General features: G+C 41.1%; 1 protein-coding gene across 1 annotated transcript in view; it reads left to right on the top strand.

Annotated features, from left to right (window-relative positions):
- The window catches only part of TNFRSF11A (TNF receptor superfamily member 11a), a 38882-nt gene that overhangs the window by 18304 nt on the left and 5005 nt on the right, over nucleotides 1–15573 (top strand). The window contains exons 2-9 of the mRNA XM_067567938.1: nucleotides 120–201; nucleotides 674–799; nucleotides 1370–1513; nucleotides 3069–3162; nucleotides 5675–5769; nucleotides 6677–6784; nucleotides 9001–9053; nucleotides 10613–11456. Of these exons, the coding sequence (XP_067424039.1) occupies nucleotides 120–201; nucleotides 674–799; nucleotides 1370–1513; nucleotides 3069–3162; nucleotides 5675–5769; nucleotides 6677–6784; nucleotides 9001–9053; nucleotides 10613–11456 (1546 nt within the window). The remainder of the gene's footprint in view (nucleotides 1–119; nucleotides 202–673; nucleotides 800–1369; nucleotides 1514–3068; nucleotides 3163–5674; nucleotides 5770–6676; nucleotides 6785–9000; nucleotides 9054–10612; nucleotides 11457–15573) is intronic.

Here is a 15573-nt window from a genome sequence, read left to right as displayed (position 1 = left end):
GAAGTGTTGTAACTATTTAGTGGAGCTTTCCTTCAAGTTATCAGAACCATGAGTAGGATTTTCTAAAACATTTTCATGAATATGTCTCAAGGTATTATTTCTCGTCTTCCGTTTTCTAGTTATCACTACAAATCTCTCTGGCCTGTGAGAGTGAGCGACACTATGAATATGCTGGGCGGTGCTGCACAAAATGTGAGCCAGGTAAATATATTCTAGTGCTCTTGTTTTTCCAAAAATGAAAATCTCCTTTACGAAATCAGCACTAAGTCATTTTGGACTATTAGTCTATTTGCACAACTCCTAGCAAAATGTTTAAGCACACACATAATTGAAAGCATGTGCGTAGTCCCCAGCCTATACCACTTTCAACAAAAGATGCAGTAAATCCCTGATTCGTATGAGATTTCTCAGTGCTGGAGACACAAAGGGATATGAGTGCCACTGACTTCAATGAGACTATTCATGTGCTTAAAGTTACTCAGCTGCTTAAGTGCCTTGCTAAATTGAGGCCAGAGTGAGGAATGGGATGACAATGGGCAAAAAAACCTTCCTAACTCCAGTGGTCTCAGTGGAGTAACACACAGGCTAAATCTGATGTATTATCTTTAGAAAGCATCAGTGATTGTTAAGTGACCAAGTTTCAGTTTTTTTTCCTCTTTTTTTTTTCTTTCAGGAAAGTATATGTCTGCTAAATGCACTGCCACTTCTGAGACAGTGTGCCAGCCTTGCGGCCCAAACCAATATATGGATGTCTGGAATGAAGAAGAGAAATGTTTACTACATAAAATATGTGATGAGGGTGAGTTGTTCATCCTGCGGCATTATGCACCTTTGAATTCAAACTATTGAAGTACAAGGATGGGCGGGTGGATCTAGAACTTGGATTTAGTTTACCTAAATAATAATTGAGAGTTGGATTTTCAAAGGGCCTTAAGAGAGGTCGGTGTCCAACACCCAATAAAATTCGATTCCTCTTGGCTCTTTTAGAAATCTCAGCCATAACCCTTATGCTACCACTAGTGAATCCTCAGTGCACTTCATAGGGTACTCTGGGTGGGCACACAGAGATTCTTCCCCCTGTCCCCAGCATAAGGTGCATACATTTCTCAAGTCTAGTTGCCTCCCCCATGTAAAGGCCCAATTCAACTCTCATTGAAGTCGATAATGATGATGTCGCTTTGTCATGCTAAACAAGGAGGCATCTTATATGAACCAGGTGTCTACCATGCTTTTCAAATATTAGCACTACGCCTAGTGGAATTGATTCTGCATCTGACACGCAAACAGTGTGGACATGTGGGGAGTTGGGCTGGTAATCCCAAATCAGGCTGAAGGAGAGATTTTTACTTCCATCTGCTTTCTCATTTAGGGAAAGGTTTAATAGAAGTGAATCCAGGAAATAGCACATTCCAGCGACAGTGTGCATGTACATTGGGATACCATTGTAACGAAGACTGTGACTACTGCCAGCGAAATACAAAATGTGCTCCAGGGTTTGGAGTTCAGCAGCCTGGTAAGATATATAAAGTGGACATCAGAAAGACGAACGGAGTCCCTAAAATGTGTTTTCCAGCCTTTAAAAAGAGGGTTGATTGGGATCTCAGGCCGATGTGAGTGGGAGAAGTGTGTTATAGGTATTGTGGTACTCGGTGTGTTGGTCACTGGTGTTTATCAGTGTAGGCTGCGTGTGTGTGTCCCTGTGTAGATGCTGTCCCAGCTCTGTGCAGGAAACTGAGATGGCTTTTACAATCGAATGAGTCGACACGACCACAGATTAGCTGAGTAACGAAGGCGCCCAAGCCAGGTTTATTGCGTGCGGCACAATGAGAAATGACTTACAGAGTATTTTTGGGTCAGTTTTATATTGGCGGCGTTACAATGGTCTCAGCCCAACGGCGGGACTTTCTGTTATCCCCTAGACCGGACACCGGTATTTCCTTTGACACCCTTTTTTATACACTGTTACATACACTTTTGGTTTGCCCCCTTTCACGTAGGTAATTGCCACCCTCCTGACATAGTTTAATACCACCTTTTTCAGTTGATTGGCTGATTTGGGCACCGTCACTCCATGTATCATTTTTACCCATTAAAGTGTTATTTCAGAGAGTTAGTATCTTGGTACCTCTTATACCCACTACATATTTTAGTAATATTTTGGCAGTCTTACAACCTTGCAGAATTAGCACTTTTCTATACCAGTTTTAGTTAACTTGAGTGACACCTTATACTTCTGTTCACTTGGCTTTTTCCATTTAGGCCTTAGCCTGTTTTACAGGCCTTAAGCTCTCACTTCTTACTACAGGTATAATGACTGACATACAACCTTATTTTGACTAACATCTCTCAGGTGAGGTGGATCTTGCATGTTTTAGCTGGATTATAATTATCATGGGAGACTTCACTGTGCTCCGAATGCTAAGGAATTTGATTCTCTGAATAACTTTAAAAATAGTAACTCCAATATTCACAAATGTGTCACCACGCATGAGCAATCTCAGTAACCAGGTTAAGTGGAACCGCACTAAGTTCAAATTTATAGCATTAGGAGTAAATAAAAATCATGAACACCTTTTGAAAAGTCGCAGAGTAGTAGTGTTGTGTGTGTGTGTGTGTATAACTCTAGCAGCTTCATGGATTTACTTCAGACTTGACCCAAAAAAAAGAAATCGCCTCTGATATCAGACTAACTCTGAAATTTTAGGCTAAAAGGAGGTGGGTTTGTTCATTGTGTTTTGGGGAGTGGAAATCAGAAGGGGTCAAAATCAGTTTTATACTGGACACTGCTAAGAGAAGAAGCCATTCCAAGTGGAAGGAATGTGTTTTTTCACCAAAGCTGTGCAAATACTTCCTGTTATTTCTATAGGTTTCTCATTTTACCTCTGTACAGACCTCATTTAACACAGCTTGCCCAGATTTAATTCCTGTTGCCTCCTTTAATATAATGTAAGGTCTTCCTCATTATGGACATTTTCAGGGGGGAAAAAAAGTTCTATCCGTAAAATCTTCTCCAAGACTGAGGTGAAATTACAGTTGCTCAACTACGCTGTTTGTTTCCTCCACCACAGTGCAACAAGACAAGGATACAATATGTGCACCATGCCGCTGGGGGTACTTCTCAGACATCTCTTCATCCACTGATGAGTGTAAATCCTGGACCAAGTAAGTACGCCTCTCTTACAACATAACTGTGATAACCGCAAAAGCTGCAAGAGGCCGGGACAAACTGATTTCTCAGCTGAAGAATTTCAGTCTGGCTGTGGAACATGCAGTGGACTGTCAGTGAGCGTCTCAGTTTGCCATACAGCTTTTGACAGAGTATATTAAATATGGGAAGTCTCACATCGGAGCTTGACCCTCACTCAGGAAAAGCAAGTAAAAGGAATTGCAACAAAACTGTTGAGTTAGAGCGTTCTGTTCAGTTCATGTTCCCCTTCCTGCCCTTGGTCACTTTTTATACATTTCTCACCTTGGTCATGATTGAGCTCTTTCTTCCCTCTTGCCTTTGCCTAGTGCCTGTAATGGCTTTTCTGAGAGCACTATTTTCTGTCTCAGGGGGGTCGTTTCACAGAGAAGAGGTTTTCTCAGGGACGAGAGGTCCCTATTTTGCTTTCACTTGCTCTGTCTCTCTCTCTCTCTCTGTTTCTCTTCTCTCTTTGTCTCCTCTGTTCCTCATTCCTCCTCCTGTTTTCATCAGTTTCAGTGTAATAAGGATATGAACCCACACAAGCTCCGGTAAGAAATGGCTGTTTGTTTCCTGTCATCTGACATGAATCTGGGTTATAAAGACCAACCCCTATTACATGGCAGGCTCAGCATCCACTGACTCCAGTGGCTACTGTCATACCTGATATCTTTCCTCTCCTCTGGGTTGTCTCTCCTTCCTTCCTGCCTTCTTTCTATGCAGCCTCCTGTCTGTTCTCTGTCTTTTTTTCCCTCATTCATTGCTCTTGCTCTTCTTCAGACTTATCCTCTCATAAAGATGAAGCAGTTCAGCTGTACACAGTATCACCTACATTCCCAGTACCCTCTTCTGAGTGCCAGTGGGATAAGCAGACATAAAGTAATTCAGTGGATGGGACCTTGCTTGGATATGCTACACAATTAGCCAAAATACAATATAACCCAAGGAACTTGCTTTACCATAACGGGGACCAAACTAGTGAAGATGCTGTGTATTAAAATATAAATTAGAAATATGAATTTAAATGACCAAGAGCTGCCCTTGCTGCTCTATAAATACCACAATACAGTGAAAGCAGATAGTGCCCTTTAGCTGGGCACGTATGTGATCATAACATTACATAACACTTACATACCAAAAAACTACCTTAAAGGATTGTGTTTAAGTTGCAAAGGTGAGCACTCAAAAGATAGGAAATGCCAGATTTACACTGGCCTGTGCATCCCTAATCTGCCCCCTTGTTAAGGTGACCAGATAGCAAGTGTAAAAAATGAGGATGGGGTGGGGGATAATAGAAGACAAAGCCCCGAATATTGGGACCGTCCCTATAAAATTGGGACATCTGATCACCCAACCCCTTCTTCATCCTACCTATGCACTGCATGAGGCCCAGATCCTGTGGGAAATATAGAATGTGATCATGCAATTAAAGATGGCATCATACTTCATAGGCACAAGGGGGCTGAATTCAAGATGCAGAGGCAAATGCAAATCTGACATGTCCTAACTTTGCAACCTAAATAAGGCTCTTGTAATCTAATTTTTTAAATATGTAATTTCCTAATTTTTTAAAAGAAAAATAATAAAAACTAACTCTGTTATGTACAACTGTAACAATCGCTCATAGTGTATCTGCAGCAGCCTTTGAACCCTGAATCTTCAGCACTGACTGCTGCTACTGGAGTTACAGGACTAACTATATTAGCTAGCAGCAGAAGGCTTTTATCACAGAGGGGGGAATGGGCCATTGAGACCATGTATTGAGTCCAGCAGTGGTCACGGGGAGCCTGGCCCAGCCTGACACATTCTCTCTCTTTCTCTCCCTATCCCCTAGAAGTAGGGGGCTTGTGCCCCATGTGGTGCCCCAGAGGGGGAAAATGGGCTGCTGGGGCCATACGTTGTGTTCAGGGGTTTATGGGAGGAGCCTGGCCTCAGTTCTCCCACTCCTCCTGGCTCTGGGATCTGAGGGAGCTCATGCCCAAATAATGTGGTGTACTGAGAAGGGAGTTGGGACACTGAAATCAGGCCCCGAGTCCAGTGGGTGGTTAGCCTACTGTGGCTTTCACCCCTTCCCAGCACTATAACTGCTCCAACAGTACCCACATGTTCCCAGTGCAGTGTCCTCTGCTGCTGCTGCTTTGGTGAGGCAGGGGCCTGGCACTTTAGAATGTTCCTTTTATTTTGTCAGGCTGACAAAAATTTCCTGAGGAACACAGGCAGAAGAAGAGCCATAGTGGCTGTTAACAGTTTATAAATCCACAAAACCAATAGAAAACCAAAAGCAATAGAATTTCATAAGACAAAAAAAATCTCATTGTTGAGGGATTTCTGCCTGCCAACTTTCAAAGGAAAACAATGGAGGTGTTAGAGATTCTTAAAAGTTAAAGGCTCCAAGAATCTTTTAGAGTGGAAAGTACTAGGCAACCTAAATGTAGGTGTCATTGCCAGCTCTCGGTATGATAATCCAGCATTTTTTCCTTATTTTTGTAGCTGCACAGCTCTGGGAAATGCAGAAGGAGTTTCTGGGACTGATCGGTCAGATGCAGTTTGTGTGGAGACTACGATATCTGTAGAACCACAAGATGGTATATTTCATCATGCATAATTATCCATCAGAAAGTATAGGATAGGCTTTTCAAAAGGGCTGAATGCTGGCATAACTCTGTTCCCACTGAAGCTGGCTTTAATGGGAGCAGTTAGACCAACTCTGAGTCTTTTTGAAAATCCCCCTAAAAAAATGTTGATATTAAAGATTATTTTATGCCATTCTGAACTGTAGCTCCTTGTGAGAAATCACAACTATAGTCCATGTTCAGTACCGTATAAAGCTTTATCCTTTTTATTGAAATTACATACCAGATGAGATTATTATTATAATACCCGTTCACCACCATCACAGTTACAGTTCTGACTTTTTTGCATTCCTCTCATTTTTAACTATTAAAAAAGGCTACCAATTTCTGTCTGTGCACTGTTGATTGCGATGGACACAGTTTCGGCCAAAAGCAGCCCTTGATGTCTGATAATGAGGCCCACTGCCCTTTTTATCTTTAATGTGGATGTGCTGCCCAGATAGACGACGTGTTTCAGCATGCAGTGAGCCATCGCGATCTGAGCTGAAGACTAAATCTTGCATGCTGGGGCTCGTGTCGTTCACAGAGATTACCTTCAGAGCCTTTTCAGGCAAATCAAGTATAACTCATGGGCAACTTACATGAGAACCCTTCAAGTGAGCAAAATGTGGGCATACTTCTTCTGTGCTGTCTTCAGAGTTTAATTCTGTAGTTCTTTTTATGATAGCATTGTAAAGCAAGGGCTTGATCAGGTTCCTTGGTACATAACATAGTGTGTTATAAAGCTATCAGGGTTATTTTAGAAATCCAAGTTCAAATAGAAACACCTTAATGCATACAAGTAAGAAAAGTAAGCAAAGATCATATCATTGCTAAGTATAAGCTGCACACTGATCTGATATTTTTTTTCATTCTACAGAAACAAACAAGGTCTTGTATGTTCTGACTGTTCCAGTCCTCTTTGTGACATTAGCCAGCATTATCATCCTTATTGTATATTACAAAAATAAGGGGAAAGCACTGACAGGTACATTATGGCTCATGATTTTTAGGAATTCAACTTAATGTGAAACCTGTATTTTTTATTGGTAGAGGTTTAAACTGTGTGATTTTGACTTTAGTGGGAATCATCAGGTTAAAAACTCATGTGATGTTTGGAAAATGATGTGCTCTACAATTTATATATTTTAGATGGCACAAAGCTGGACTTTGGATTCCTTTTCTCTAGGCCACAAACATGTTAGGCTTATTGCTGATTTCTGAGGCAGTACATAAATGCACATCGCTCTGGTACCTTGTCAAATCAGCTATTGTGCAGTAACTGGTTTGTCAAAATTAGATCTTAGCTAGATCTTTACATAGCCAGTGAAGTGCTGTCTATATACACAAGGCATGCATTGTGTGGCCTGCATGCCTGACCAGCTGTGCACTGTCCAACTGCCAACCCGATAACGATAATGATAATGAGGCCCACTGCCCTTTTAATCTTTAATGTGGATGTGCTGCCGAGATAGACTACGCGTTTCAGCATGCAATGAGCCATCGTGATCTGAGCTGAAGGCTAAGTCTTGCATGCTGGGGCCAGTGTAGCTCACAGTGATTACCTTCAGAGCCAGAGCCAGCCCCCCAGGACTATTCTGTCCAGCCCCCATGGAGGATGCCATTTTATAAAACAAAACAAAACTTTTTGTGTAACAAAATGGCGTCCTCTGCACATGATCTCACACACACCATATGTGGGAGTTCATACCGGATGGAGGATGCCATTTTGGACTACCTAAAACATGCAAGTAAGTGTTGTCATGCCTTACAAAAACTGGTATGGCATGCCATTGGTACGATCACATAACTGAGAACATGATCAAGCTTGTTGTTTGGACTAGCATCCACATTTTGACAGTGTTTCTGTTATAGTGGAGAAATGTGATTATTATGTATTATCAATGACATTTAATATTATGAACATGGGGAAAATGATGGATGGATGTTGATGCATCTGCAGAAACTCATTTTAACCTCTAGGCATTAGTAGATTTGAGCAAACTGTTATGACTCTCTTTACATTTATTTCCTCCTCCTGGGTTTGAAAATCTTTTTGTCTCATCTGTCCTTATCCCCTTTCATTTCCTCAGCCCCCCATGCCTGGGTTTCTTGTTCCATTCCTCTCCTGTCTTGTTTAAACAATCTTTTAAATAGTGTTTTAGAATTTGGCTACCACTTCCACACTAAATGCCTGTCACCCTAAATCAGGAATTCTTTGGATGGACTGGAGATAATGGTGACCCTCATAACAAACCAAACATTTTAGATTCAGTGCAGTTTACAGTGGAATCATCTTAATCTGGATTTCCATCAGCCTTCAGCCTCTCCAGTGAATGCCCTTTAAGAGAAATTCCAGACTGAAAGAAGATACCATTTAAATAGCAACACTTCTGTCTGGGCTCTGCAGAGCCTCATCATGTAGCTGACTGCAGAACTGGGAGGAGGCTCTATCGATATTGGAATGGATACTAAGCATGTGTACTTGGCATAAATGCAACAAACTAATAGCTAACACCAGGCAGTGATTAAGTGCTTGATATATGTTCCACTTGTTCTACAGACAGACAGAACCCACAGGAGATTAAAAGGCACACGAGAGCTAGCACTGCAAAAAGCCCATCAAGTATAATTACTATCCCCTATAGCAGCAGTTACTGTTATAAAGTATCACTGGGTTTAAACCTTTTCCTTCAGAGATGTCCTCATTTAGTCCATTTCCCAATTAAACACATCATGATTAAGTGGAACGGACTGCATTCAAAACTGACTTTCCGTGGTGGTTTCAGTGTGTGTGTGATTTTTTCCCCCCTCTACTCGCCTTCTTGCTATTTAGGCTATTCATATGATGCCTCTTGAAATAGACTAACCAATTGTATGGTTGTAACTGGGTCAATATGAGGCCAGTCATAGCTTGTTGACATGTGACCAGGAATAAAACCCTATTTGATGTGGAACATAGTTTAACCACATTCTATTTTAGAACCTTATAGACATTTGTTCCATAAGAATGTACCCAATTCAAGTTATAATGAATGTTCAGCTAGGCAATTGCTTGGTCTTTTGAGCATAGTCAATAAAAACAATCTGGACAGTTAGGTTTAATTTAATGTAGGGGATTATGAAAACTGTATATTATTTGTTCTGTGATTGACTTAAGAAAGCCTGCTAAGCAGTATAGCTGTTATTTTGTTTCCCCAACAGCAGATCTACAGCACTGGGCTAATGAAGTATGCAGCCAAATAAAAGGAACGAAGGTAAACTCTAATGTTCTAAATTTTTCACTGTGTTTTATGCTTTGCTAATTCATTTACTGACCCTCATGGCAACCTTGACACTAAGTACAGACAAATGAGGCCACAAATTTCTCTCCAGCCATTCAGTAACTATTGTAACACCCAAGGAAAGACAGTAGTAGGTGATCTGGTAGTAAAACAAAGAAGAGAGAACTGATAGCATTCTGGCTTTAATTCCTGCACAGACAATGAGCCAAGTTTTGCTCTAAGTTACATGAGTGTAACTCCTATGAAAGTCCCTGAGAATGAAACTCAAGGTAAACTGATAGCAGAATTAGTCCCATTGACTCATTGTGCAGTCATGTGCATACCATTTGAATTCTTTTTTCCACTGCTCTACATAGCTAGAAGGACCTCTCTTTGCATTCTACATAAATAACTATTCATTTTCATTACTGAACACTGAGGACAGTTTGCATTATATTTTTAAGCCCTTGATGTCTTTTCTAAGAAGTGCTAATGATGTTAATTGTTTTAATTTACTAGGGCTGTTTAATTATTGGCTAATCCCAGGAAAATTCCTGTTAATGCCATTTTTGCGCTCTTCATAGAAAGTAGCCAAATAAAAAATAGAGGGAATTTGTGGGCGGGGTCACTGAACATATAAAGCCTGAATCTTCTCTCAGTTACTCCAGTCTAAATCAGGAGTGACTCCATTCTTTTCAGTGGAGTTGACGATGTGTAAAACTGATATAAGTGAGAGAAGAATCAGCCCTTCCTTTATAAAAATGAGAAAGAGTATTTAAGATCAAATCCTCTGCTGAGGTAAATGGTCACAGCTACATTGACTTCAATGGAGTTTCACACAAAGAAGAGAAGTTGACCACTAAAATTATAGCATGGGACAGTTCTGGGTGTCAAACTTTAAGGAATAGCCTACTATTATAAGAAAACCTCTTAAAGTGTAGTGACTGTAAAATGTCATCATGGGTTTCCATGTTTATTGTCTCTCAACAATTTCCAGATCAAATGTGCTCAGTCCACAAGTAAATATGTTTTTCTAGTCCCCAGCCTAGCAATTTCACACTGGATTCTGTAAGCCAAGCTCAGTTCTTTCTTCCTCATGCATCATCACCGCTAATAAAGGTTCTGCCCTCAGTGTCACCTGTGCAAACCTCACTGCCTTCCATAGGCTTGCTCAGATGTAACTAACTGGACCTTACTAACAAATCTGTCAATGAGACAGAAGGAGAAATAGAGTCTAAATCGCTCTTCCTGAGCTGTTTTGGCTCTGAAGAGCCAACAGGAGCAATAACCAGTAAAAAAAAATTATTTTTGTCACTCAAGTGAGCAGATTTGGTTGTGGATACACACAAGGAGCAGACCTATCCAATAAGATCCTAGTCACAGATCCAAGCAGAATTACATTTTAAGGGTCAAAAATGCAGATGGTGTTGCTGTAAGTCAGCAACTATAATGCAAGAATGTTAAGTTCTCTAAATATCATTTCCACTTTGCTAAAAGAAATAATATTTTGATTACCTGTTTTTTTAACATTTTTCCTTTTGGATTTCATTTAGGAAACCCACAGAGATCCATTTGCTAATACAAACATGGTGAATCCTGTGAGTCCTCAGCCTTCTGAAGGAATGTATTTGCTAGCCCTTGATGACTATTGTTTTTCTGAAGACATGGGTTGTCCAAATGGGCACACTCTCTGTGGGCAAGGCAGCCCAGATACAATCCACTATGAATTAAGAGAGAACATCCCAACCTTGTCTTCAGTAACGGAGTCTGAGGATGGCCACTTCAGGCAGATTCCCATGGAAGACGAGTATGTAGACAGAGCTCCCCAGGCTCCTGGTTATTTACCTTTACTGAGTCATCTTGACAGTAAATCGATGTCACCATTTTCAGAGCCACTGGAGGTGGGGGAGAATGATAGTTTAAGTCAGTGCTTCACAGGAACTGAGAGCATGGTGGATTTTGTAGGCTGCTATAGCTCTGATCCTTCATGCGGAATGGACTGCATCCATGCATCCCCAGACACATACCTGCAGAAATCTTGCCATTGCACCAATAGTTATATGAAGGAGACAGAGAGAAAGGACCCAGATCGCTTCCCAATGATCCCTGAGTCAGTGAACAACTGCATGGGCTGTGGGGTTTCATCTAGGGAATCTCCCAGGAAGTGGAGCGAACCCTTTTGTGCAGCAGTTGACAGTACCACAGTATCACTGGAAAATGGACTTTATCCACAGTGCACCTGTGGCCTGGACTTTCCTTCTGCAGGTCAGAGTTCTTTAGCAAGCAATGCTGGCATTGAAGATACACCTTCTGAAGGTACGGACACAAAGTATCAGAACACAAACAGAAGCACTTTGGGGGCAAATTGTAGCACATCAGACCTCCCACAAGCATCAGGTAAGCAACTCCTCCAGCAGATTTGCTCTACCTACTACCATATAGGATAATCCTTCATACTTTCCCAGTATTATTGTACTTTGAATCTCGGTGGAAGGTATGGTTTGGGGGAAGGAGAGATGAAAAAAATGAAGCTTTTTTTCATTTATTTGCTTTGCAGCTACTTTGAATGACCAGGATAAAAAAGCCAGGACATTTGTTTTCTATTAGACTCTGGAAATGGTCTAGACCCAATGAGGTTTCATGCTGGTGTTAGTGGTTACTCTCCACCCAGCAAAGAAATCTCCATCTGCAGAGCCCAGACAGTTTATGCCAATGTCTAAATATTTTGGTGGTGGAACAAAGGGAATTCATTGCACCATTTGTCTCCTATCATGAAGTTCTCAGTTTAACACCGATCAGAAGCATGAAGTTCACAGTTAAGCGCGGTTATAACTGACAAATGAAGACAGCAGGCCCAATTTTCTGATTTTTTATTTATTTTATTTATTTATTTCTGTATTCTTTATTCTTCCTCTTTATTTTTTTTAAACACATCAAAACTAATTTTAAAATAATTTGACACATACAGTTATTCTCCCCCCACACACTCACTTCTGTCTTCCTAGCAATTCTGGAACTCAGTTATTTAGTATATTCTTAAATATCCAAATAACAAACAGGGGGAAAATAAAATAAAATAAAATAAAATAAAATAAAATAAAATAAAGGGGCTAATACCTGTCCCACATTAGTGCACCCTTTCTGAACTGATTTCTTAAGAGTCACTACACTCTTCTCCCTCAAACTTCTCTTTAGCACCCATATCTGCTACAATGACTATAAGAAATCTGTTTATGATGACTCTAGAGGCAGATGTTGTTTAATTGATCCATTTATAATTGTTTTTAGGAAAAAAAATTGTACGCATAAACTGAACATATGTGTACTTCCGTCTTCCCACCTTTCACGTGTCACTAGTACTTTTAGACTCTAATTTCTTCAAGGCAGAGATCTTGTCTTTATATTGGCTTTTATGATGTCTAGCACAATGGGACCTCGATCTCGATTAAGGCCTCTGGGTACTATTGTTATACAAATACTAATAATAGGCAATCACCCTTATATAAATGCATATTATACCTTAGAGTAGTGTCCTGGGGGCATTCATATCAACCTGTCCAGGTCCAAATGTGGAATGTGATGTGTCAGAGACTCCCCCCCAAAAAGTTACACATGTGGAAGACATAAAATACTGCAGGATTAAATGACTCATTCTGTTCCACACACTTTGTGTGGAACGGTTGTACCTTTGGGGCCATAATGAGGGATGTGTCTTATGTCTTATGTCACACATGTGAAATATGTCGATTTCTGGATCAACTGAGCAGGTCTTCACAGGCCGCTCAGTCGATCCAGAGAAATCGATCTGATGGTGGCAAAGTCAGTGAAGACATGGCCATCTGATTTGATCTGCTATTTAATTCTCTCTGTGTAGTTTTAATTGCATAGGTACCATGGGTGTCTTCACATACTACAGTGCCACCTGGTGAAACCTGAGCATACGTACAGTGTTATTTATTTACCACAAGCTACATATATGACTGCTGTGAGGGGCTTTTACAGTGATAGCCAATTCTAAAACATGAATGTTTAATTAATCAGCAAACCCAAGATGTACAGTTTATGTGTTATGTTTCTGTTTATGGAATGGCAATGTTCTTAGGGGAATATCTATGATTGCATGTGAACTGGAACAGGGCTTAGTAATTGGTTCCATCTGGAGTGATGCCTATAAACTAGCTGTAGGTGTATGAGAAGCATTAATGAAACCCTCTGTGAAGTGCAAGGCAGAAAAAGACAAAAACACGTATTCTGTCACAGTTTCTCAATATGGTTTGACATAGTACCGGAACCATCTAGGTTAGTGAGCAGGGGTAGTGTCAGCTTCTTCCCGGTGGGGAGGGGGGCTGAGATGGGGTAGACAGAAAATTGGGGGGAGGGCAGGAAGAGGGGTAGCCTATGGTATACATCTTGTGGGCACACAGACTTTTTTTTTTTTTTTTTTTTTTTAGCAATATGCACTTAAACCTATGTTTTATCTCTGTTATCATCAAAAGGAGAATAAAAATATATACAGACAGATCAGTTTTTAACTTCATCTATGGTAGCTCACTGATGCAACATTTATTCACAGAAAATCAATAGGAAAAAAGCCTAAATCCATAAATAAAATAAATTAACCAATAATACTAATAATATTAACAGTAATAACTAATAAACAAATGCAAACTTCTGGGGGAAAATTTCTGGTTAAATAATACTAATTACTTTAAATTGGAGAATGTTCTGTGTTATATTTTAAAATTAGCCATTTGCACATGCAAAGAAAATGCACATGCACTCTACTATTTAAAGCAAAATAAACAATAATTGACCAGAACGAAGTACACCTTTTTCCCCTAGCCGATCAAGTCCGTATTCCCACTCCAGCCAAATCAAACCCAATCAAATATATGCAATCTGAAAATTCAAAACATTTTTAAAGCTGGGTTTTTTTGGGGGGAGGAGTGGGGTGTCACTCCTGCTGTGACTGTTGTGTACCGATATAAGTCAGAGTCTTTGTTAAAGTAACAAAAGCAATTCAGCTCTTAATTAAATGAACTGCCAATTAATACAAAAACACAGAAAAAGCACAAAATAAATAAAGCATTACCAATAAAGCACAAAACCAGCATTGAACGGGCAGCAAAAATCAAGATGTAAATACAAGCAATACAACGCAGGACGAGTATTTTTCAAGGTTTCCACTAAACCAGCGAAAAACTAACATACATTATGATACAAAAAAACACGTGTACAAAGACTGAGCTGCTACTCACCACAGAGAAGACGTTTCACTTAAGGACAATCCATCTGTTGTTGTGATTTGCAGCAAAAGTATCAATGATATCATCAGGGCCAGCCTAAAGGGTGGGTGATATGGGTGACTGTCCAGTCTGGCTCTGTGGTCAACTCTCCTCCCCCCTCCCCGCCCCACACAGCCACTCCAAGGCCCCTTTAACCCCCCAGAGCTGGACCTGGAGCTGGAGAGGGGCAGGGCTGGGGGTACCCCCAACTGGGGGTGCCCCAGCCAGGGACTCCTACCATGCACTGGGCTCCAGCTACTCGTTCTGGCCGGGCTGGGGAGGGACAGGACCTCCTCTTCCCTTGCACAGGCTGCTCCCAGGGCTGGGTCAGACCCACTTTTGGGAACCTTCTCTGGCTGAGGAAGCTCTGCACCCGCTCAACCCTTGTTTCCTGACCCCCAGCACACTCTAGTCGGGGGAGGGAAGGGTCACTGGTAGGGGAGTTGCCCCTCTCCCCTCCCCGCACACACACACACATTCACACAGGGTTCCATTTTCCCTAAGGCCAGCCCTGGACATCATCAACATTCAGTGGCTGGCACCCAGCTTTGCAGGCAGCACCGCCACTAGCAGCAGCGGAGAAGTAAGGGTGGCAGTACTGTACCATGCCACCCTCACTTCTGAATAACGTCTGACCTTGGTGCTGGAAGGGGTGGCTATGGGGGGCGAAGGTAAAATTTGGGGTGGCTATAACCCCCCACCCTCTAGCACTGCCACTCTTAGTGATTTTATGGCACATCAGCATTATGAAATAGAACTGGCTAGAAAATGGGGGGTCACTCCCACAAAAATTCCATGGAAACGTTTTTCCTTTTTTACTAATCAATATTCAAAATTTAAACAAAAAAGGTTGACCGCCCTATCATGAAAGACTTTTGGAATGTAAATATAAATCTCCAAACAAAAGTGTTCAGTTACATGAGTCTCAGCCTTCTGGCACCAAGTCATACCTCTCCAAATTTTGGAAGCATTTAAACCTGCGGTGTTTGTTCACGCCAATCTGTAGTATTGAATATAAATAGCCCTTTAGGAATGTAGGACACAGAATTGGAAGGGACTTCCTGCATCATTCCATGCTATAACAGGCAAAGGTTTAAGGGCTGAATGCTACAAAGGAGTTAGACTCCAAACTTTCTATTTAGGCTCCTAACTTCCATTGATTTCAATGGAAGTTAGGAGCCTAACTCCTTCAGAGCATTCACTGCTGAGTGACTCAGGAATTAGGAACA

This window comes from Emydura macquarii, unplaced genomic scaffold (genome assembly GCF_026122565.2).
Source record: "Emydura macquarii macquarii isolate MOO-44397 ecotype Brisbane River unplaced genomic scaffold, CSIRO-AGI_Emac_v2 contig_2825, whole genome shotgun sequence".
Lineage (NCBI taxonomy): Eukaryota > Metazoa > Chordata > Testudines > Chelidae > Emydura > Emydura macquarii.
Note: the sequence above shows the minus strand (reverse complement) of the source record. Positions and strands in the feature narration are given on the sequence as shown.